The sequence below is a fragment of the Geotrypetes seraphini genome, chromosome 1, assembly GCF_902459505.1.
Source record: "Geotrypetes seraphini chromosome 1, aGeoSer1.1, whole genome shotgun sequence".
Lineage (NCBI taxonomy): Eukaryota > Metazoa > Chordata > Amphibia > Gymnophiona > Dermophiidae > Geotrypetes > Geotrypetes seraphini.
Window position 1 is genome coordinate 266,322,526 of NC_047084.1, and position 25,278 is coordinate 266,347,803.

General features: G+C 40.6%; 1 protein-coding gene across 2 annotated transcripts in view; it reads left to right on the forward strand.

Annotated features, from left to right (window-relative positions):
* NELFA (negative elongation factor complex member A) overlaps positions 1-25,278 on the forward strand; it is a 167,887-nt gene that overhangs the window by 90,394 nt on the left and 52,215 nt on the right. For both annotated transcript variants that reach the window (XM_033950882.1, XM_033950873.1), the window contains exons 6-7: positions 1,096-1,226; positions 21,374-21,443. In XM_033950882.1, coding sequence (XP_033806773.1) covers positions 1,096-1,226; positions 21,374-21,443 — 201 coding nt within the window. The remainder of the gene's footprint in view (positions 1-1,095; positions 1,227-21,373; positions 21,444-25,278) is intronic.

A 25,278-nucleotide genomic window follows, 5' to 3' on the forward strand; every position in this document is an offset into this window, starting at 1 on the left:
ATAATTTTTAGAATCATTAATTGGAAAAAGGGGAGGGATGTATAACTTTTGATTATATATAATATATACTGTTTATAAATTAAGTTGTATTAATGATAGATACAATGATATATAGTAATTAATTATATCACTTGAATTTCAACTATTGTAAAAATTGAAAAATTCAATAAATAAAATTAAAAAAAAAAAAAAAAAAAAGAATTACAATATACTGTTAAGCTTAGCGGTAGTTAAAAAAAAAAAAAAAACAGTTGGAGTTGGGAATAATTTATACATAATATGTTAAAATATGCTATATAATATGTGTGTTTATTCTTACTGAAAATGTGATAAAGGGTGGGTGGTTGGGGGCGTTATTATATTACTAGATTATTATGTGGTAGAGATTAATGTGCTATTGTGAAATAACTTGTATAGTATATTCTTTTGTGCACTTGCTGTTCAATTTGAAAATGAATAAAGAACGTTAAAAAAACGAACAAAAAAAAAACAGCATGGAGGGGCAGCCCCTAAACTTTGTTTTAAGTCAAATTTTATGTGCATTTCATTTTTATAGAAAGGAATAAAATTAGCCTTGTGTACAAATGAAATATATTAATTTTTTGGACCACTCTTTTGTTCTATAACCAGGTTAATGCAATGTGTTTAACCTGGGGTATCTAGCATGTAGCCAATTGGCTAGATGCAGCACATTGTGTGTCTCATTTTGAAAGCACATAGACTTACAGTTACTTATGTTACTATGTATGGAATTTTGTAAGTCTATGTGCTTTCAAAATGAGCGCCTTAATAGTTTTTAGCAAAAATAAAATGTGTGCAATAAGTAGAACATATAATTTGAAATCATTTAGAAAGCTGAATGGTGGATATGAAGCCACAGTTTTAAGAAGTCACACATTTTAGTGGTGTAAACCATCCTATAGCAGGCCAAAATATTCAAACAGCCAATGCACATGAATGTTTAATTGTGACCCACTGTTGAAAAAGCTTGGATACCTCTGTAAGTATTTGTAGTGACTGTTTTAAAGATAGTATTGTTAACATTCTCTTTCAAACTCTATCTATTGTAATTTTTTTTTTCTTCTATACATTTAGCGCCTCTGAAAGGTATACCAAAGCAAGCTCCATTCCGGAGTCCCACAACCCCTAGTGTATTTAGTCCCGCAGCAAACAGAACCCCAATTCCACCCTCCAGGGCACCGTTGCGCAAGGAAAGAGGAGTGAAGGTAGGTGGAATGAGCATAGAACAGTGATATTCAGTTCATGTGCATGAAAACCACCAGAAAACTCCATTAAAAATGAACCCTGATAATTTCTGAGAAATGACAGTAAATAAACACACAAACTTTTAAACTTATCAATTATGAATAACATGATAATAATAATAACTTTATTTGTATACCGCAATACCAGAAGCAGTTCAGAGCGGTTTACAGAGGAAGAGACTGTATATATACAGTGATATTACAGTAAATATTGTCAGGTACATTAGTAAAATATTTAAATTACATTGGAAGCCGAGAGTGGTTAGGTATAATCGGAAATATGTCGGAGATACAACAAGTATTTCAGTGATACAAACAGGAAGAAAGGAGTCGGAGAAATTTATCAAAGAGATAGGTTTTAATTGGTTTCCTGAAGGATTGGTAGGAGGAAGTATTTGAAATGAGGGTGGATAGACAATACCTTCAAAATCACTTCAAAATCCAATAAACTTTCAATGGTTTATACATTTTTTTGTATTTACATTATTTTGACATTATCTGTTTTCTAATCCATTTTCATTTCCTAATTTGCCTTTTCATTTTTCTTTGGCAGTTGTTGTTTTTACTTTTCTCTATCCAGCCCTTTTCATTTCTTTATGCTCCATTTCTCCCCTTGTGTCTGATAGTAACACAGTATATGATTGGATAAACTGTGTGGGTCTTTATTTGCTGTCCGCCTAAAAAAAGGCAAAACAACACCTGCCATTCTGTGAAAATTGGTCATTCATGCTTAAGTACTGGTTGGCAATTTGCCATCATGGCCATCCACATATTCGGAGTTAAATATGATGCAGTCTTGGGACAATATTTTATAACCTAAAGCAGGGGTCCTCAGACTTTTTATTTTTTTTTTTTTTTAATATTTAAATTTTTATTGAAATTATAACAAAGAATATACAGCCAAAAAAAACATGTAAGAACTGGCGGCGAAACAACACCGCTTTACATAAAATACAGAAGCAACATTGGCAAAGTATACACTCCTATGAACACCCCAATCCCCCCCACCCCCCTCTGCTGAGAAGCACTTTAGGATCAAAATCTCTTCATCCCCCTAAATATCCAATTTCTGAGCAATAACAGTCCAGGTATGTAATGATTGCTGATAATACCCTCTACGTTTAGCCACATATAATTCCATCCTCCCCATCAAAGATAACTTCACCCTCCATTCATTCACATCAGGCACCAGGGACTGTTTCCAATAGGCAGCTATGAGACATTTAATCGCCGCCAACCCCATTCTCAGTAAACTGTTTGCCATCTGGTCACACAAATAGTGGAAAGCCCCAATAAGCAACTTTGAGGAGTGTTTGGTACAGCAAATGGGACAAAGAGCACACCATTGTGGTCCAACAGGGTCCCAACACAGGACAGTCCCACTATATATGGAGAAAAGTTCCCACAGTATTATGATAGCGCCAACAACTGTCCGACGTCTGAGGATACATCAGATGAAGTTTTTCTGGAGTATAATACCAGCAACTTAACACTTTATATGCATTTTCTTGTATTAATGCACAAACATTCTTGTATTAATGCTCTACCCACCTCAGCACAAATAGTGCCCCACTCTTTATCTGTGAAAATGCAATGTAAGTCCCTTTCCCAGTGTTGTCGGAAAATCAAATTAGGTACAACTCTCCCCCTGATGTATTTACATAGCAGTGGTCTCACTCAAACCCTTTGCAGGGCCACATTTTGGATTTGTAGGTACTTGGAGGGCCTCAGGAAAAAAATAGTTAATGTCTTATTAAAGAAATGACAATTTTTCATAAGGTAAAAACTCTTTATAGTTTATAAATCTTTCCTTTTAGCTAAGTCTTGATAATAATATTGTAATTTATAGCTAAAGAGACATATGATCAAGAAACTGTTTTATTTTACTTTTTATGATTATGATAAACATACCGAGGGCCTCAAAATAGTACCTGGCGGGCCGCATGTGGTCCCCGGGCCGCGAGTTTGAGACCACTGTTATATAGGATGGAAATAGGCCTGGGCATCTTCTGCAAAGTCTCCCATAGTTGTTCAAAATGTTAATTCGCAAGAGTAGATGTTTTATCCCAACCCTGAGCCCCCAGATAATGTGTCACTTGAAGATATGCCAAATAGTCTCCTGGCCTTACCCCAGGAATGCATAGCAGAGCTTCAAACAAAATTACAGTTACAGTTCTCAGAAAGTCCCGAAAGCAGGTAAGTCCAATTTGTCCCCACCATTCAAATACTGGATTAGTTTTACCCACCATAAAGCAGGGTTCATCCCGCAAAGAAGCCAAGGTAGAAAAGGTCACCCCATTATTAAACTCCCTCTTCAGGCTATCCCACAGTTTAATCAAATGTAGAATATAAGGATTGTCAGTCTCCATTTCCCACTGATGGACCGTCCGTGAAGACCAAAGCCCAGTGGACAGTCTATGTTGAGGTACATAGGACTGTTCCAACTGCACGCCCCACTTGAGGACTCAATTCCCATTCTAATAGCATCCTTATCTGTGCAGCCTGATAGTACCAGTGAATATTGGGAACCCCTTTACCCCCCTCACTCTATCAGCACACATCATCTGCTGGGAAATTCGAAGTGCTCTATTTTCCCAGATAAACTTCTTAAACTCCGTAAGATCTTGAACGTCCTAGAAGGTAAAGGTGTTGGAAGAGTGTGAAACAAAAATAATATCCGGGGCAACACATTCATCTGGAGAACGGCGATACCCCCCCCCCCCCCCAGGAGAACCAGAGCACATGCCAGCGTTGGAGATCTGACTGAATCTTCCAGATAACTGTCCCATAATTAGCCTCGTATAGCTTATCCAAATCCATGGGCAAATAGATACCCAAATATTTGATACCTTTGGACGCCCATTTAAAGTGAAACTAGTGTTGGAGATTAAGAACCTGAGGCACCTCTAAGGTAAGATTCATAATTTCAGTCTTGTCTAGATTGATCTTAAACCCCGACACCTTCCCATAGTCCCCTAAAATATGTAGCAAGGGCTCCACTATACGGTCGGGATCGACCATATACAAAAGAATATCATCGGCGAATAGGGCTATACAATGTTCGACCAGAATCCTCTGCAACTGAGGGTGATTCTGGATCAGGACTGCCTATGGTTCTATGGGCAAAGCAAAGAGTAATGGGGAAAGCGGGCAGCCCTGTTGAGTACCACGCGCTATGGAAAAAAATTCAGTATACGTCTGATTAATTCGAAGACACGCTTGAGGTTCACAATAAAACGCTCGGATCCAATCACTAAACGGTTCCCCCAATCCCACCTTTTCTAGATCCGCCCACAAGAATTCCCAGGATACCTAGTCAAAAGTTTTCTCGGCGTCTACTGCCAACAAAACTGCCGAGGCCCTGCCTCGCCTCGCATGCCACATCAAATGCAAAGTACGTCATATGTTACCGCATACCTGCTGCCGTTGTATAAAACCAGATTGATCCATATGTATCAAATTGGGTAGAAACTTACCCAAACGTAAGGCGAGAACTTTCACAATGATTTTTACGTCCACATTCAAAAGGGAAATAGGTCGATATGAACCACAATTCAAAGGGTCCCTCCCTGGTTTCAAAAGTATCTCAATGCCCACTTCACCCATGGTTCCCGACAACTGCCCCCCCCCCCCCCCCCGGCCTGGACCCCATTCACAATACGCATTAACCTGAGCACCAACTTTCTTATAAAAACGACTCGTGTAACCATCTAACCCCGGGGATTTGCCAGGCTTCGCTTCCTGGATGACCCCTAAAATTTCCCCCAGCGTGACCAGTTCATTGAGCTGTGCCCTGTCATCAGAAGACAATGCAGGTAAACAGACCTTTTCCAAAAGTTATGCACCCTCTCAGTCCTCCCAGCTCGTCCTCAGACTTTTTAAACATGGGGCCAGTTCACGGTCCCTCAGACTGTTGGGAGCCAGATTATAGTTTGGAGAAAAAAAAACAAAAACCATGAATGAATTCCCATGCACACTGCGCATATCTTATTTGTAGTGCAAAAAAAACATGAAAGAACAATACAATATTTAAAATGAAGGACAATTTTAACCAACATAAACTTACTAGTATTTCAATGGGAAGTGTGGGTCTGCTTTTGGCTTATGAGATAGTCGATGTCTGGTTCCATGTTTGTCACTGCCAGTAGTAACAAGTGATGCAAGTGTATCAGCATTTCTGGATCATTGATATATATGTTATAAAAAAGCAGTCTCAGGACAGACTCTTGGGGAGCCCTATTATCTACCTTTCTCCATTGAGAATACTGACCATTTACTACTGTTTTCTCTCTTTTAGCCAGTTTTTAACCATAATAGAATACTACCTCCTATCCCTTGACTTTCTGATTTCCTCAGTTGTCATTCATGAGGGACTTTGTTAAATGCCTTTTGAAAATCCAGATACACTGTATCAACTGGCTCACCTTTTATCAAGTGGAGGAGTGGCCTAGTGGTTAGAGCTGCTAACTCAGCACCCTGAGGTTACAGATTTGATTCCAGCACCATCCTGTGTCCCTGTGCAAGTCGCCTAAACCTCCATTGCCCCAGGTTTCATAGTTAGATTGTGAGCCCACTGTGACAGATAAGGAAAATACTTAGAGTGCCTGACCATTATTCAATGTAAACCGCTTAAAATCCCCATGGGATATATAAGCAGTATATAAATAATAAATAAACATATATTTGCCCCTTTAAAGAAATGTAGTAGATTGGTAAGGCAAGATTTCCTTTGATTAAATCCATGTTGGTTTAATCCATGCCCTTGTACATGCTCTGTAATTTTGCTCTCTGTAATCGTCTCTACCATTTTGCTAGGCACCAACATAGATCTCGCTAGTCTATAATTTCCCAGATCACCTCTGGAACCCTTTTTAAAAATTAGCATTACATTGGCCAGTCATTACCAGCCAGTCTTTCTAGTACCATGCTTGATTTTAAAGATAAATTACACTTTACTAACAGTAGCGCTCTCTCTGTTTCTCCGTTTCTCTAGCATACGATAAGAGGTCATAAGAACATAAGCAATGCCTCTGCTGGATCAGACCTGAGGTCCATCGTGCCCAGCAGTCCGCTCACGCGGCGGCCCAACAGGTCCAGGACCTGTGCAGTAATCCTCTGTCTATACCCCTCTATCCCCTTTTCCAGCAGGAACTTGTTCAATCTTTTCTTGAACCCCAGTACTGTACTCTGCCCTATTACGCTCTCTGGAAGCGCATTCCAGGTGTCCACCACACGTTGGATAAAGAAGAACTTCCTAGCATTCGTTTTGAATCTGTCCCCTTTCAACTTTTCTGAATGCCCTCTTGTTCTTTTATTATTCGAAAGTTTGAAGAATCTGTCCCTCTCTACTCTCTCTATGCCCTTCATGATCTTGTAAGTCTCTATCATATCCCCTCTAAGTCTCCTCTTCTCCAGGGAAAAGAGTCCCAGTTTCTCCAATCTCTCAGCGTATGAAAGATTTTCCATCCCCTTTATCAGACGCATCGCTCTCCTCTGAACCCTCTCGAGTAACGCCATGTCCTTCTTAAGGTATGGCGACCAATATTGGACGCAGTACTCCAGATGTGGATGCACCATCACCCGATACAATGGTAGGTTAATTTCTTTTGTTCTGGTTGTAATACCCTTCTTGATTATGCCTAGCATTCTGTTTGCCTTCTTAGCGGCCGCTGCGCACTGTGCTGTCGGCTTCATTGTCATGTCCACCATTACCCCCAAGTCCCTTTCTTGTGTACTCTCATTTAATAACATCCCTCCCATCGTATAGTTGTACCTCGGGTTTCTGTTTCCCACATGTAATACTTTACTTTTCTCAACGTTGAACTTCATCTGCCATCTCATCGCCCATTCCCCTAGTTTGTTCAAGTCCCTTTGCAATTCTTTGCAGTCCTCTTTAGTCCGAGCTCCACTAAATAGTTTGGTGTCATCTGCAAATTTTATTATTTCGCACTTCGTCCCTTTTTCTAGGTCTGTTCAAAAAGTTCCAGGAGAGTTTTAATTGTGCGCCAATGGAAAGTTCTTTTTAGATGCACTAGGCGACATTGAGTAGCTTGAACCCTTACAAGTAATCTCCTTTTTTTCTGTTTGTTGATATCTGTTTTTGTCTCAATGTTACAGCAGTTTTTGTGAAAGTGTTTTCGTGATCAGCTATTTTTCATTATGTGTGACCTCAATGAGCAGCACTACAGCTTGAAGTTCTATTTTAAATTGGGTAAGGCCACTACAGAAACTTATGAAATGTTGAAAGTGGCTTATGTGGAACATAGGCAATGGAAAAAACTCTAAACAAAACTGCCAAAATATAATATATAACAGAACAAAAAAAGGATTGGCAGTGCCCTATATCTAGCTCAAAGAACATTCACTGAACACAAGGCAAGAATAATGATGATAATGGTAATAATAATAAATAAACAAGAGACACCTCGGTACGGGCCTACATGGAGAATGAAAGACTTTTTTGGCCCCAGGCAGAAACTCATAGATGACCAGGACCAGGTTTTTTAAAAATGACACCATACTATTTGGCACTGCAATGAGAACTCAGAGTCCGATCTCAGCAAATAATAATAAGCTGCTATTAATATTGACAGGAGTCGCCATGCAACAAATAACTCAAAACTGGAAGGACTACACCAAATTAAATTATACATTCTGGTGGAACTCTGTCTGTCATATCTATAAAATGGAAAAAGTAATAGCATTACAACATGGGAATCTTCATAATTTCATGAAAATTTGGCAACCATTGACAAATTATTCTACTGATTAGATTTCTTAGCACATTTATAATAGGTATATAGGAATGGGGAGGGACTTATATAATTTTTGGATTTACTATTTATGATATGATATATAGAATGTAATTACAAATGTTATGAAATAATTAATTATATTATATGTGAATTAATTGATGTAAGAATATAAAATTAATAAATAAATTATCACAATAATGATTATATTAGAATGGGGAGGGGAAGGGAATGTATATTATATGGTTTTAAGTATTGAAAAAATGGGAGGGATATATGTTATCTGATAATTGAATTATTTGTAATCACAATTTTTCATGCATTATTTGAAGTTTATATGTACAATTAAAATATTGTAAGAATGAAAAATTTATAAATAAAATATTAAAAAAAAAAAAAAAAAAACCCTAAATAAGTTCTGCCCCGTACATCATTTGATCTCAGTCATATGAATAATTAATTGTCATGCGTAAAACGGTCAGTGAAAGATTCTGAGAGGGAACTAGAGGGACAGAAAAAGGTGGCTCACAAGGCCTTAGCCCATAAAGTCTTTCGTTCTCCATTTAGGTCCATACTGAGGTGTCTCATGTTTGTTTATTATTATTATTACCATTATTATCATTATTCTTGCCTTGCATTCAGTGAATGTTGTTTGAGCTAGATATAGGGCACTGCCAATCCTTTTTTTATGTGAAACCCATGTCATGAGTCTTGGAATGATTTTGAATGCGTCAAAATTTGCAAATTTTGCACAAAAACGTGATGACAGTTCTTCCCCAGCACCCCTTATTCTCCTGACTTGGCCCCTGCTGACTTCTTGTTTCCTAAGCTTAAATCCATGCTGAAAGGAAAGTGATTTGACACTATTGAAGACATAAAGCAAAATTCAACCCAGCAAGTTTTGATGATTCCTGAAGATGCATTTAAGGACTTGTTTCCAGAAGTGGAAACAACTTTGGGAGAAGTGTATACGTAAGGAAGGGGGAATACTTTGTGGGGGACCCAATGGAATAAGTTGAAATAATTGTTTAATATATATATATATTTTTTATCACTTGACAATCTTACTTATATTCCCCCAAATATATAGATATAAAAGAGTTCCATCCCACCCACCCATACATTAATAACATTAATAAATACATTAATATTTTTTTATAAAATCGGTCCTGGAACATTTTGAGCAGACCTTGTACATATTCACATCTTCTAGTATTATGGTGTAAACACCATATATCATTTTTGTTGCCTTTTCTAGACCACCTCAAGTCTTTTTGTGTCCTTGTAGAGTTACAGTCTACAAAATTGAACATGATACTTTAAATGGGACCTCACTAATGATTTGTACAGGGGCATCAACACTTCTGTTTTTGATTTGTACAGGGGCATCAACACTTCTGTTTTTCTGCTGTTTATGTACCTCTTCATACAGCCTAGCATTCTTCTGGCTGCAGCCACTGCTTTGTCATGTTGTTTTGCCACCTTGAGATCCTCGGATATTATCATCCCAAGGTCTCTCTCCTGCTCCCTAGCGCATACTGTATTTTTGCATTTTTACACCCCAGGGGCATTTCTTTGCATTTCTTAGCATTAAATTATAGCTGCCAGACATTTAGACCATTCTACTAATTTTTCAGCAAAAAAACAATTTTTTACTTCTAACTATTTAGCAATGTCGCCCACAAATATGTTGAATAGAATAGAATCCAGCACTGATGCCTGAGGCGCTCCACTACATACCCTTCTATTCTTTGAGTAAACTCTATTTGTCAGTCAATCAGTTTTCAATCCATTTCATAATTTTGGGTTCTGACTTAAGCTCTCTGAGTTTATTCATAAGCCGCCTATGAGGAACTATCAAAGACCTTATTGAGTGAAAAGGTATGGTGGCTGTATTAGTCCACTTTTCAAGGTAATATGTAGAAATAAAACAAAAGCATAAAGGAAAAAAATATAATACTTTTTTTATTGGACTAAATGTAGTTTGATTAACTTTCCAAAGGTAATCCCTTCATCAGATTTTTTTTTCCTTTATGTTTTTGTCTTATTTCTACATAAGACCTTATTGAAATCAAAGTTAAGGGCTGCCCAAGTCCAGTCCTTGAGATCTACTGGCAGGCCATGCATGAGAGAGATTGCATACCAAGAAGGCAGTGCAGGCAAATCTCTCTCATGCATATTCATTCTGGATATCCTGAAAACCTGGCCTGCCAGTAGATCTCGGGACCGGACTTGGGCAGCCCTGTTCAAGTAGATTACACCTAGCAAATGTCCACTATCCATGTCTCTCTCCCCTCCCAGTGTTCCACCCATGATATTTTCAAGCTGTAAGTCTGTTGCCATGATGACTTGGTGTACAGAATTTCAACAAGCATGGGTTTGTTTTTTTTTTTTTTTCAAGTTTTCCAAAAGAGGAGGGTTGAGATAATCTGGTTTAGTGTTATTGCTGCTTTGCAGAGGTCTTGATTTTGATTCTCAAATTGATACTCCTTTGCTTACAGCTACTGGAGAGGCAGTTCAGCCATTATTCATTGAAGGTTTATTTATTTGATTCAATTTTCTATACTGTTCTACCAGGGGAGCTCAGAACGGAAGAGTTTATTCAGGTACTCAAGCATTTTTCCCTGTCTGTCCTGGTGGGCTCACAATCTATCTAATGTACCTGGGGCAATGGGGGGATTAAGTGTCTTGCCTGGAGTCACAAAGAGCAGCGTAGGTTTGAACCCACAATCTTAGGGTGCTGAGGCTGTAGCTTTAACCACTGCGCCACACTCTCAAACTTGAGGTCCAGGTAGAAGAAGATACAAAAATAGGGAAATATTACCCTGGCTAGTAGCTCATTCTGGCATTGATCTGCAGAAGTCCAAAAGAGCTAGAGAAATTGCTGTCAAAGTTGTTTAGGTTTATTTTGCAAGACATGTCTACACGTGATATATCGGTTAAAATCAGTCAATCTCTATTCCGTGTACAAAAGAGAAGTTGCATATACTTTCTTGTAAACATTTATCTGGTTTGAGAGATGTATTTTTAACTTCTGAATACATATGAAATTGTTTAGTGATGCTTTAACACTTCAAACACAATGGTGTTTTTTCTTATAAATGAGCTGAAAGATAACAAGTTTATTCTAATTAAATCTGGTATATCAGGATTTTCTTGTACAATCCTACTTTATTCCGGAACTGGTGGGTTATTTCCATCTACCCGCCAGGACTTTGTGGGAAGCCTCAAACTTCAGAGGTTTAAAACCCTCCCCCCTCTTACCTCATCACTGTCCCTGTGAATATCAGTCTTTTTTCCTACAAGCCAGGCTTTAGAAGCTTGTCTTTTCTGCTCATGTTTTATTTTGCCCTCATGCTGTGGAGGTTCCCTGCAGGGACAGCTGCGACTGCTGGAGATTGCAGATCTTTGGGAAAAGTCTGCTTCTGGAGGGTTCCCTGCTTGTCAGTAAGCCCTCTAGACAGCCTGCACATCAGATCGGGGCTCAGGGACCATTCTCTTGGGAGCTAACTCACCCCAGGTTTGTCCACTAGTGGATTGAGTGCAGGCTGCATGGTTCCATGGAGGTGTAATTGAGATTGGGGCCAGATTGCGTTCCTCTGCTAGGCATTCTGCATGGCGTGTTCGAGGGTGGCAGAGTACCCGGCTGTGGACGTCAGGCCGGTGGGGCAGTCAGAAGATTCAAACTCCAGCTTTCTAGCAGTTTGAAGCAGAGGATCTCCCTGTGAGCTGTTTCAGCTCTGTCTGCAGTGTTTTCCTATCGGCACATGTTTCTGTGAGTACAAGCTGACAGCTTGAATCAGCAATTTAAAAGGGATTTTTAGGTAGTTTCCCTGCATGTCCTACCTCCCTCCCCCCCTAAAAACACTATTTTTTTAGGGGGTTCTTGTGGTTTTTCTGGACTATTTTTAATTAAAATTGGCACACGCTGCGGCCATCTTGGATTTTTCCCAATTTGAATTTAAAGTTATTTTTTTGCACTTGCTAGCTTCGTTTTTGAAAGAAAACCACATAGATGGCCTTCCCAGGGCGGGATGTGATGGATTTATGCCTCATTTGCAGTGGATGGCTGTCAGATGTGCAATCGTGTTTCACGTGCGCTATGGCCCATGAGAGGTACAAGGTTTGCCCTGATTTGGTGCCTTCATCCTCCTAAGGAGGAGCTTCTATCGCCTTCTGTCCCAACTCCCATGAAAATGGCATCATGGGGGGGGGGCCTTGGGGAGTGCGCAGGCGATATTTCAGTGAAACACAAGCGCAGCTCAGGAGATAAGTCAAATCTAGTGCACAGGGGTTGGCTTCCGCTACAGAGGATGGGTTTTCCCCGGATTTTGTTAATATGCTTTTTAGGCATACTTGGTTAGAAAGTCTCTGCCTGTTTCCCTTCTGTTGAACTCTAAGTCGGTTACGGGGACCCCTGCTCCGGTGGACCAAGGTCTTTTCTCTTGCCTCCCCTCAGAGGTGTTAGTAGTGCCTGCAGTTGCACCTGATTTGCTTTCTATGCTTCTGCTTTCACAGGGGAGCACCATTTTGGCCATAAATGTGGCAGATCTGACGGATCTCTAGGATCTGGATCAGTGTGGAGTCCCTGATTACTGTTCACAGATTTTTCAAGCATTCGCATCTTGTGGATTTGATCTCTGAATCTCTCCAGGAATTAAAGCTGTAGTTTGAACAACCTGTCACTTCAGAATGTTCCCTCATGAGTGAGCAGAGGTCCCGTGAAATGTGCTCGCAGCATGGCGTAGCTTTATCCCATGGCGGGTGCCTTTATCAAGTGCTTTCCTTCACTGAAGGAGGATCCCTAGGTGGTGCAGATCACCAAGCGCACTTCTCTCCCCAGTGACTGGATGTAGTCCTGAAGGATGTTCAGGACCGACGGGTGGATTTTGTCCTCAAGCATCTGTTTGATTCAGCGGCCACTGGCATTAAGGTGGCGGTGGCCTTTTTCATGGCAAGGGCATTCATTCCAAGCTGCGCCATGATCTTGATACTGTGGTGCTTCATGGCAAGGGCATTTCATTCCAAGCTGTGCCATGATCTTGAAACTGTGGTGCTTCATGACTTGGATTTTGTAATCTTGGGAGTGGATTATATGGCTGATGCATTGTATAACACAATAAATACAATCGGAGTACAAAATTATAATTATAAATCCTCTAAGAAAATTTTAAATTATTCTACTAAAAGAGAATTATTCATCTATAAATAACCTTATTACAAAATAATAAATTATTAAATTGCTAAATAGTGCTCAGTGATAGCCTATAAAAACTCAAAGGCATGAGGACACGTGCTCTGCCAGTTCAGGCTTTATACATCATAGCACTCCTCCCTTCCTGCCATAAAACAACTAAAGACAAAACTCTTAAAGAGCTAAAGTTAAAAAAATATATAGCATTCAGTGAATGTCAAACAAGAGGGGTACTTATCTCTGCTGAAACTGTATAAAGTCCTGGGCCTCAGCTGCTGCTAATCCAAAGTGCTCAGTTCTAAAAAGTGCTTCATGCTTAAAGTGCAACAAAAAAAGAAAAAAAAACCCAAAAATCCAATGTTCAAAATTCAAATCTTGTCCAAATACAGTCTAAATCATTAAAATTCAACTGCAAAGTCCTGCTTGTCTTCCACTGCTTCCTCCTTCCTCAACACAGTATGTGTACCGTATTTTCACGCATATAACGCGCGCATTATACACGATTTTTACAAACCGTGCATAACCGTGCGCGTTATACGTGTGAGCGTGTTTTACAACTTTTTTTTTCCAATCCGATCCGGCATCCCCCTGCGAACCGGCATCCTCCCCCCCCCGCTCGCATCACCCCCTCCCCTGCGATCCTACATCCCCCCCAGCACCGCAAAACATCTCTTACCCAATTGGGCACCAGCACCAATGCACAGGATTTGCCAGTGCCAGTGCCCGAAGATCCTCCCTCGTTGGGCTGGGCTGGGCTGGGCGGTGCGGTGCGAGAGAGATCCTCCTTCTTCCTGCGCTGGGCTGGACTAGGCTTTGAGCATTTGCGCATGCTCAAAGCCTTCTGGTCTCGCTCTCTCCGAAATCTTGGAGAGAGCGAGACCAGAAGGCTTTGAGCATGCGCAAATGCTCAAAGCCTAGTCCAGCCCGGTGCAGGAAGAAGGAGGATCTCTCTCGCACCGCACCGCCCAGCCCAGCCCAACCCGAGGGAGGATCTTCGGGCACTGGCACTGGCACATCCTGTGCATTGGTGCCGGTGCCCAATCGGGTAAGAGATGTTTTGCGGTGCTGGGGGAGATGTAGGATCGCGGGGGGGGGGGGGTGACGCGAGCGGGGGGTGGAGGATGCCGGTTCGCAGGGGGAATGCCGGATTCGAATGAAAAAAAAAAATGCTCTCTCGGGTAAGCGAGCGGGGGGGAGGATGCCGGTTCGGAGTAGGGAGGAGGTTTTAGCATGCGCGGTATACGCGTGTGCGCGCTATATTAATTTTTTTTTTACATAAATTTGTGTTCCCCGCGCGCTATACCCGTGTGCGCGTTTTACACGGGTGCGTGGTATATGGGTGAAAATACGGTAATACGATATCCTTCAGCACAATACGTGTTTCCCCTTTTGGCTTTCTCAAGAGGAAGATCTGCTTCACGCTTCTAAGAAAAGCAGCAACGTATAAATAAAGAATCCAAAAAACATATCTTATAAAAAAACATATAACTTATATTCTAAATTTTATATCTTACTCATGCTGAAGCAGCTTCAAAGTGGAAAAGAGATCCCATTTCAGGCTTCATTGCGGCATGTCTGCTTTCAAACACTCTTCATTCAACACCATATAACCCTGAGTAGCTCTCTTTAAAACACCTGACCACATCTGACAAGTTTCAAGCTGATTGGTCAAACTAAACTTAGCAGCCCAACAACCATTCTACTGCTTTATTCAGTCCTTTGGGGCAGCTGTATCCCAAGAAAAAATGAATCGTTGTTCACAATTAATCAGCTGACGAGTAATATTGCCACCATGCCTATTATTCAGTCATTTCAGTATCACGAACTTAAAATCTGTTTCCTGATGGTGTAGCTTATGCCAGTGATCAAACAATGGGGCTTCTTCTTTTTTGTTCCGTAGACAGCTCAGATGTTCAGTTATCCGTAACTTAATCATCTGTTGGGTTTGCCCTATATATATTAGACCACATGGGCAAATAACAGCATAGGCTACTTGTTTAGACATACAGTCAGTATGGTCATAAAGCTCATAATAACGATCACTATGAGGGATCAAAACTCTTGTAATTACAAAGTCATATTGGCAATACACACATTTTCCACACTGAATATTTAGATTATTATCTACAGCCCTTTATGTATTCTAATCCTGTATTCTAATCCTTCTTATATTAAAGATTCAATGGATCAGTCCGCATGATTGTCGGCACGCTTCTGTTAACGGTACAACATTTTCAGTTTGCAATAATGCCCTGTAGGTTGGCAATGGCACCTAGTACCTTCACCAAAATGATGGTGGTGGTGGCGACCCATCTTCGCAACCTGGGTGTCCCCGTTCACTTGTATCTAGATGACTGGTTGATCAGAGCTTCCTCGCAGTCTGAGGGGCATCAGGCTGTTCATCAGTTGGTATGGTTGCTGCAGTGCCTGGGCTGGTGACCAATTTCAGAAAGTCACATCGAGCTGACGCAGGATTTAGAATACCTAGGCGTTTAGTTTCACATGGAATAGAACAAAGTGTTCCTGTCTGTTTCCTGTCAAGAGAAGCTTTGATAGGTTATCAAAGCTTCTGATGCACTCTTATAAAGGCTGGTCAGAAAACAGAAATACAGCTTACCAGTCAAGAAATACAGCTTACCAGAATGGCCACTCTGGTCCCATCGGCATTGCAGTACCTCCAGGTTCTGGGGACCATGGTGGTGATGATCGATGTGATTCCTTGGGCCAGAGCCCATATGCGTCCACTGCAGGATGCTCATTTTTGCGCTGGCATCCCCAGCAAGCCCATTACGTGCACCCCTGCCCTGGATGACTGTTGCACGGAACAGTCTTGCATGGTGGTTGCGACCCCTCTCGCTTTCCAGGGACCTTCCACTCCGGATCTCGAACTGGGTGATTCTGTCTATGGATGCGAGTCTCAAAGGCTGGGGAGCGGTGTGCATGACTCTCTCTGTTTAGGGCCAGTGGGCACCCTCAGAGCGCAAATGATCGATTGCTTGGAGCTTCGGGCGATTTGGCTGGCTCTTCTCCACTTTGAGAATCGTCTCTGTCATCAAACTGTCTGCATCTTCTAGGACAATGCCACAGTGGTGGCTTATGTCAATCAGCAGGGGGGCATGAGAAGTCACTCTGAACGTGGAGGCTCAGCTTCTCTTATAGTGGGCAGAGAGATACCATGTGGCACTACCAGCATGCACATGGCAGGTGTGGACAACGTTCAGGTAGATTTTCTCATTCATCAAACTCTGGATCCCAGGAAGTGGTCTCTGTCTCAGAGAGCGTTCAATTGCATAGTAGATCATTGGGGACATCCTATGTTCGATCTCATGGCGACTGCGACCAACAAAGGAGATTGGTTCTTCAGTTGCCATCGCGAGGCTGGCAGTGCAGGCCTGGGTGCTGTGGTTCAGCCCTGGCCACGGGAAGGTCTCCTTTGTCTCCCCTCCAGGGCCCATGATAAGAGTGTCTGTTGAGACAGATAGCAGCCCATGTAGGTCTGGTGATCCTGGTCACCTCCGATTGGCCAAGGCGGCCGTGGTATGCCAACTTAGATCCCCCGATTCTGCTGGAGCCAAACTATCTATCATTCTTGCCTCCTTACGCAGGCTCCAATTGCAATGCAGGATCTGAACTGCTTTGGTCTTATGGCATGGCTCTTGAGCGTGCGGCCTTGACTAGCCAGGGCTATTCTTTGGCTGTGATTGCCACTTTGCTTTACAGCAAAAGGAAAGCCACAGTGGCTGCCTAAGCGAAGACTTGGAGATGTTTTCAGGCCTGGTTCAGTCTGTGGCAGGTGGACTTGTCTGTTCCATCAGTCCCTCAGGTCTTGGAGTTTCTGCAAGATGGCCTAAAGAAGGGCCTAGCGGTGGCTTCTCTCCGGATACAGATTTCTGGTTTTTCATGTATGAGCCCTCCGTCTCTGAGGGGCTCCTTGGCAGCTCACCCAGATGTGGCTCATTTTTTGCAGAGCGCTCTGTGACTTAGGCTTTCGTTGCACCTTCACTGCCCTACTTGGATGCTTAACCTGGTTCCCCGCTCTCTGGCTCATTTGCTGTATGAGCCTCTGGAGCAGGCGTCACTTATGGATCTCATGATCTAGACCAGGGGTGTCAAACCTTTTGGCTTCCCTGGGCCGCACTGGCCAAAAAAAATGTTTCTGGGGCCGCGCAAATGCTGCAGCAAGACAGGAGGGAGCTGGCAAGACAGTAAACACCCGGGAGCAGCAGAGGAAAACACTGCATCGCCCTCGACTGGGGCCGCACAAAATACTTCACGGGGCTGCATGAGGTCCTCGGGTCGCAGGTTGGACACCCCTGATCTAGACCACAGTTCTTCAACTGCCGGTCTGCGGACCGGTGCCGGTCCGCAAACAAAATCTTGCCGGTCCGCGAAGGATTCGGTCCCCGCCGCAACAAAAGGCCGGCCTCAGCTGACTTGCAACTTCCTGTTGCAGCCGCTGTGCCGAGACTCCTGCCTTCCACCGCATTTGCCTCCTGCCTTGTCTCCGCACCTCCAGACCAGCAGCGGCAGTTCTGTATGCTTTTAACTTCGGCACAGAGCTGCCCCTAATCAATAGTTTAGCGCGGTTTCATAAGGCAGCCTCGGGGCCTTTGCTAGGCCAGCCCACATCGCATCATCGAAGCGGGCCGGCTATCAAAGGCCCCGAGGCTGCCTCATGAAACCGCGCTAAACTATTGATTAGGGGCAGCTCTGTGCTGAAGTTAGAAGTACACAGAGCTGCCGCTGTTGGTCCGGACTCTTGGGCCGCTAAAGGAGGGCAAAGAGCAGCTGTCCTGGAGGTTTCCCTTCCTTTCGCCTTTGCAGGTCCCTTTTTTCCACCTTTTTTTTTTTCCTTCAAACGGCAACGGGCCCCAGCATCGACATCAATCAAGTAAGTTCCACTGTTCCTTGCAAGCGGTTCTGCTCGGCCAAAGCTTCCCCTCTGACATGAGCCACCCTCAGGGGAAAGAAAGTGACCCACAAAGGTGAGGGGAAGGGGGGCATATGATGGAAGTTGGGGGGGGGGAGAGAGAGAAGGGGCAGATGATGGAATGGAGGAGATGAGAGAGAGAGAAGGGGACAGATGATGGAAGTGAGAAGAAGGGAGAGAGAGCAGAAGGCAGATGGATGTCAGTTGAGAGGGGAGAGCAGATGCTGAATGGAAGTGGGGAAAATACTGGATGGAAGGAGGAGATAAATAAAGGGGGAAGAAAATAGTAAGATAATGGAGGGGTGAGGGAAAGGGGTGACAAGCTGTGCGTAGACACAGTGAAAAGAGGGAAACGGGACTAAATAGTAAGAAAGAATTTAATTTAGATGGAGGCAGAAAATAGAGAAGGAAGACCAGAGAAGAAAAGGGAAGAGAGAGCAGAAAATGATAACAGATCTGAGTGGAGGAAATGAGAAGAGAGATATGCTAAAAACCACATGGGGGAGGGAAGGATAGAGATGCCAGACCATGAGGGGAACAGAAGGAAGATGATGGATGCCAGACCAAATTGGGGGGGGGGGGGGCAGGAGGAGAGATGGCAGGGAAAGACAGACAGTGAATGGAAGGGGCAGATACTGGACTGAAGAGACAGAGAAGGTTATCATGCTGCTGTACCGAGCCATGGTACGCCCTCACCTGGAGTATTGCGTCCAGCACTGGTCACCGTACATGAAGAAGGACACGGTACTACTCGAAAGGGTCCAGAGAAGAGCGACTAAAATGGTTAAGGGGCTGGAGGAGTTGCCGTACAGTGAAAGATTAGAGAAACTGGGTCTCTTCTCCCTTGAGCAGAGGAGATTGAGAGGGGACATGATAGAAACATTCAAGGTACTGAAGGGAATAGACTTAGTAGCTAAGGACAGGTTGTTCACCCTCTGCAAGGCAGGGAGAACGAGAGGGCACTTTCAAAAGTTGAAAGGGGATAGATTCCGTACAAACGTAAGGAAGTTCTGTGGTAGAAAGCTGGAACGCTCTTCCAGAGGCTGTTATAGGGGAAAACACCCTCCAAGGATTCAAGACAAAGTTAGACAAGTTCCTGCTGAACAAGAACGTGCGCTGGTAGGGCTAGTCTCTGTTAGGGTGCTGGTCTTAGACCAGAAGGCTGCCGCGTGAGCGGACTGCTGGTCATGATGGACCTCTGGTCTGACCCAGCAGTGGCAATTCTTATGTTCTTAGGGCAGACTGGCTGGAAGAGAGTGAAAAGGCAATGAAAGCAGAAACCAGAGACGACAAAAGGTAGAAAAAAATAATTTTATTTCTATCTTGTGATTCAAATATATCAGATTTGAAATATGTATCTTGCTAGACATAATTGGGGAGTGCAAAGCCCAGGCAGTGCTTCTTTAGCTTCCAGCTGGCTTAGGGCTCTCTCTGACCAGGGGGCAGTTGCCCTAGTTCCACTCCCCTAACACCATTCCTGTCATGTGTGACTGTGGTATTCTGTTACTTGATATTTGTGTAGCATTCTGTAATAATTTGGCTTATTCAGTTTTCTTGATAGTAGAGGGGATATATGTGAAGGGGAGGGGAGACAGGGGTTTTGTTGATCTTTGCCCTGTATTATTTGTATTTATAAAATGACAATTGTATAGAATATTGTTTCTTTTTATACTTTAATAAAATATGTTCAATATAAAATTATAACTATTTGAGGCTTGTGCGGATGGGATCAGATTTTTTGTGGGACCGAGCTCGCGGGGACGGGGCGGCGATGGTTTTTTAAAAAAATTTCAGTCTTAGTATTTTGCCAGTCCACGAAATAATTATTTTATTTCCGCCGGTCCATAGGTGTAAAAAGGTTGAAGAACACTGATCTAGACTGTCTTGGTCACTATTACCTCAGCCCATAGGGTTTTTGGAGCTTCAAGCTCTCTCCTGCCGAGATCCTTTTATTTATATTATGGATTCCTGTGTGATGCTGCATACTGTTCCTTCCTATCTTCCTAAAGTGTTTTTCATTTTCCATGTGAATCAGGAAGTCCAGCTTCTTGCTTTTGCTTCCTCAGGTTCGAAGGAGCAGGACCTGGTGTTGCAGTCCTTGGACATGCGCAGGATGTTGCAGTACTTGAAGGTCACAATGAGCTTCACCTCTCTGACCATCTCTTTGTTCTGGTGGGTCCAACCCACAAGGGTAGGCCAGCTCCTAAGATCACTATTTCCAGCTGGATCCACATGGCCATTTCTGTGGCTTATGTGGCAGCCAGAATGAAGCCCCCCCCCTCTCCCGGCAATGCGGGCTCATTCTGCCAGAGGTGTTTCGTTATCTTGGGCAGAGTCGTCAGCTGTTTCTCTGGATGAGATTCGCAGGGCTGCTACCTGGTCCTCCTTGCATACGTTCACCAAGTTTTACAGGATCGAGGTGGCAGCCAACAGGATGCTGATTTTGATGCCTCTGTTTTGGCAGCAGGTTCATTAGTCCCACACTGAATTTTCGGGACTGCTCTGTTACATTCCACTGGTCCCGGAATAAAATGGGATTGTACAAGAACGAAAGATTAGATTTGTACCTTTGCTAATCTTTTTTCTTGTAAATCTACACTTTATTTTGGGAGCCCGCTCTAAACCTTGCTGATTAGCTGACTGTTGTCTTTTACATGTACTGGTAAGCTGTATTTCTGTTTTCTGACCAGCCTTTATAAGAGTGCCATCAGAATGGTTTTAGCACTTAGTTTAGGGGAGCTCCTAGTTCAGAAGCCCCCTTCTAACAGTGCAGACTATCTCTTTATAGCACTGTTTTGTTGTTCAGGTTTCTAATGTTTCATGACCTGTTCTCTTGTTTTTCATTGTTGCTGTTTTGCATTTGTTGATATGAGCAGAATTGACGTACTTGCCAGGGAGTTTCCCTGTTACCCTCTCTTGTTAAATGTTTCTGGCTGCTTTAAGACTAACTGATGTTCACAGGGACAGTGTTGAGGTAAGAGTGGGAGGGGTTTAAGCCTCTGAAGTTTGAGGCTTCCTACAAAGTTCTGGCGGGTAGACGGAAATAACCCACTGGTCCCTGAATAAAATGTGAATTTACAAGAAAGATTAGCAAAGGTAAGAACCTAATCTTTCATTGTTTCTATACCTGTGAAAGATGGCTTTCATTTTAACCAAGATGGGTTGGATGAGAAATATTATACATGGGAACAACCATGTGGGCTTTTCTAATGCTAACGTTTTGTTCTTCTAGCTGCTTGATATTTCAGAGCTGGATATGGTTGGGGCTGGTCGGGAGGCGAAGAGGAGGAGAAAGACTGTAGGTCAGTGCACAGATCTTTCAATTGTGTTGTCATATCAGATCACAGCCAAACTATTCTTATTTTTTCCTGCTACCTTTTAGTAATAGGAGATGAGATGCATTTGGAAAGGTCAACAAGACCAGCTTGTTAAAATGTCAGTGATTAAGTTTTTCCCAGAGGAGAGATTATTCTGTCAAAAATTTGCAATTTTGGATGTTGTTGACTAGCAAGGTATAATACCCAGTGTTCTCATGGTATTTACAGTTTTAACTGCAGTTCAAGAAAATGTTTACCTCTTTGCTGCCCCAATGGATAGGTGGGCAAAATCTGCCCACCTATCCATTGAGATGTCTTATGCCTATTGATTCTGTTTATAAGAATAATATTACAATTTGTATGTCTTTTTTTTTTTTCCATTATATTTTTATTTTCAAATTTCACAAAAAGTGTACACAATAATAAAATACATTTGATACATGCATGGTATCACTTTTATATCTAACACAATGTATGTCTGAATTTGATTTTCCCCTTCACCCTCCCCCCAACCCTTCATCACTTTAATATAATATTTTCAAATTTTATAAAAGTATATAACAGATTAAGATACTATTGATAATTATTCAATAACATATTTATATCTAATACAATATATTCGGGATAAATTTTATTCATTTTCCCTCCCCCCACCCTTCTATTATCCCTTAATCATTTGTTACATTTTGTATCATATATTATAATATATTATATATAAATTGTTTTCCTTACCCCCCCTATATGTGTGTCATAAGAAAGTCTCTAAAAGAAGAAAGGAAGAAAAAGTATTCTATTATTTAATCATTACAGTATTTTGTCAATGGCCCCCATATTTTTATAAATTTATTATATGTTCCCTTTTGTATTGATATTGTTCTTTCCATTTTAAAAACATGGCATATTGTATTCCACCAAAATGTGTAGTTTAGGTTGTTGTAATTTTTCCAATTGTTAGTTATATGTTGAATGGCAACCCCTGTCATAATTAATAAAAGTTTATTATTTTCTGGTGAAATTTGACTTTTTTTTCTCATCATTGTTCCAAATAAAATTGTATCATATGATATTGCAATATGATTTTCCATTAATTTATTAATTTGTGGCCAAATTGAATTCCAAAATATTTTAATATAAGGACAGTAATATAACAAATGATCTAATGTCCCTGGTTCTAGATTACAGTGCCAGCATCTATTAGACTTAGAACTGTCTAGTTTTTGTAAACGAGTAGGGGTCCAAAAAGCTCTATGTAATAAAAAGAACCATGTTTGTCTCATAGATGCTGACATTGTACATCCCATTCTCCAAGACCAAATTAGTGGCCATTGAGATGCATTAATTTGATGTCCAATCTCAATGCTCCAAATGTCTCTTAGACCATTTTTTGGTTTTTTATTTAAATATCCAGATATTAATTTATACCACAATGCGGCTTGATGTCCCAGGAAGTCTGCTTTAAAGCATAAGAACTTTAAACTATATTGATTGTTTAATGATTTCCATTCAGGGAACCCAACCTGAATGGCCTGCTTCAATTGCATCCATTTAAAACTTTGTGTTTTATTAAGATCAAATCTATGTTGCAATTGTGAAAAATCCAGCAGTTTACCTTCTGAAATAATATCATCTAGAGATCTAATTCCTGCAATAATCCAGTTCTTCCAAAGGATTTGAGCTCCGCCTACTTTGATCTTGGAGTTTATCCATATGGATTGATTAGTTGATTTATATATTGGGATGGGTGTTAATTTATCAATAAATCTCAATGTTTTCCAAGTATCCATTATTATTTTATTTTCTCTGTATCTTTTAGGTATATTAATACTTGGTAAATGAACTAAATTTAGGGGAAACATAAGGCGCCATTCCAAATATAACCAATCTGGTGCATTATCTATAAGTTCTGGGAGGATCCAATACATACCCTGACGTAGAATATAGGCTTGATGGTACCTATAGAAATTTGGAAAATTTACCCCTCCCTCCTTAATTGATTTTTGTAAGGTTACTAAAGCTATTCTAGGTGTTTTACCAAGCCAAAGAAATTTTGTTAAAATTCTATTAAGCTTTTTATAAAAGGACCCCTGAAAATAAATAGGTATCATACTCATTTGGTAGCAAACCACAGGCAACATCATCATTTTAATAGTTTGAACTCTACCCCACCAAGATATATGTAATGGGTTCCATTGTTCACATAACTCTGTTACTTTTTTTAGTACATATTTTTCATTTTCTTTTACAGTATCTTCAATTGTTTTTTTAACTTGAATGCCTAGATATTTAAATCCTTCTTCTTTCCATATGAATGGAAAAATATCAAATAATCCTTTTACACAGTAAACATTCAAGGGTATAATTTCAGATTTATTCCAATTAATTTTATAACCTGAAAATTTGCCAAACTTATCAATTAATTCCAATAAAGAAGATAAGGTAGACTCTGGATTTCTCAAATAAAGCAAAATATCATCAGCATAAGCCGAAATTTTATATTCCATATCTGAATATGGAATTCCTTGTATCTCCCTTGTTTGCTGTATTGCTAACAATAAGGGTTCTAATACAACATCAAATAACAAAGGAGATAAAGGACAACCTTGTCTAACTCCCCTCTGTAATTGAAAACCATCAGATATTTTATTATTAATATTTAATCTTGCAATCGGGAAGCTATACAATGTTTTTACCATTTGTATAAATCCAGAACCTATACCAAACCATTCTAAAGCCTGATACATAAAATTCCATTCTACTCTATCAAATGCTTTCTCAGCATCTAATGAAACTGTAAATGCCGGTTCATCCATTTTTTTTGATAAGTTTAGCATGTGAAATAATAGTCTAGAGTTATTGGAGGAATGTCTTTTAGCAACGAAACCCGTTTGATGCATATCTATAATATGTGGGAGAGCTTTGGCTAATCTCAAAGCCAAAATTTTCGCCAAAAGTTTATTATCAACGTTTATCAATGATATAGGCCTGTAGTTTGAAACCAAAGTAGGATCTTTATTTGGCTTAGGCAAAACAATTATTATTGATTCAGCCATAGTACCTTTTATATTACCTTTTATAAGTTGTGTCTGATATAATTTTAATAAATGTGGGGAGAGGATATTTTGAAATGTTTTATAAAATTCTACTGTGTAACCATCACCACCTGGAGCGGATCCAACTCTAAGAGATCTCAATGCTGTTTCTAATTCTTTTAATGATATAGGTTCTTCTAAACTTCGTTTCATATGATCAGGAATCTTAGGTCCATTTATTAAATCTAAAAATTTTTTTCCATCTTTTTGTTTCTCCAAATAAGGTTCGGAAGAATATAGATCCTTATAAAAATTTAAAAATTGTTTTAATATTATATTTGTTTGATTTGTTATTATACCATTATCATCTTTTATTCCATTAATATTAGTTCTCCTTTTTTTTGCCTTAAGATAATTTGCTAATAATTTTCCCGCCTTATTAGAATTTCCATAATACATCGTTTGTTTGGAAAACAAATCTTTTCTTATCATTTTTGAAGTTAATTCATTATATTTACCTTTTACTTTCAAAAGAGCTTGCAAAACTTCATATTCCCATTTACTTATCAATTTAGCTTCTAATATTTTTATTTCTTTTTCTAATTCTATATATTGTTTTTTAATTTGTTTTCTAATAAAAGCTGAATATGATATGATATTACCCCTCATAGTTGCTTTAAATGTATCCCATACATTCTCTATAGATGTATCTTCCACTAAATTTATTTGAAAAAATTCATTAATTTGTGTTTTAAAATTTTCCAAAAATTTGTCATCCACAAGCAATGCAT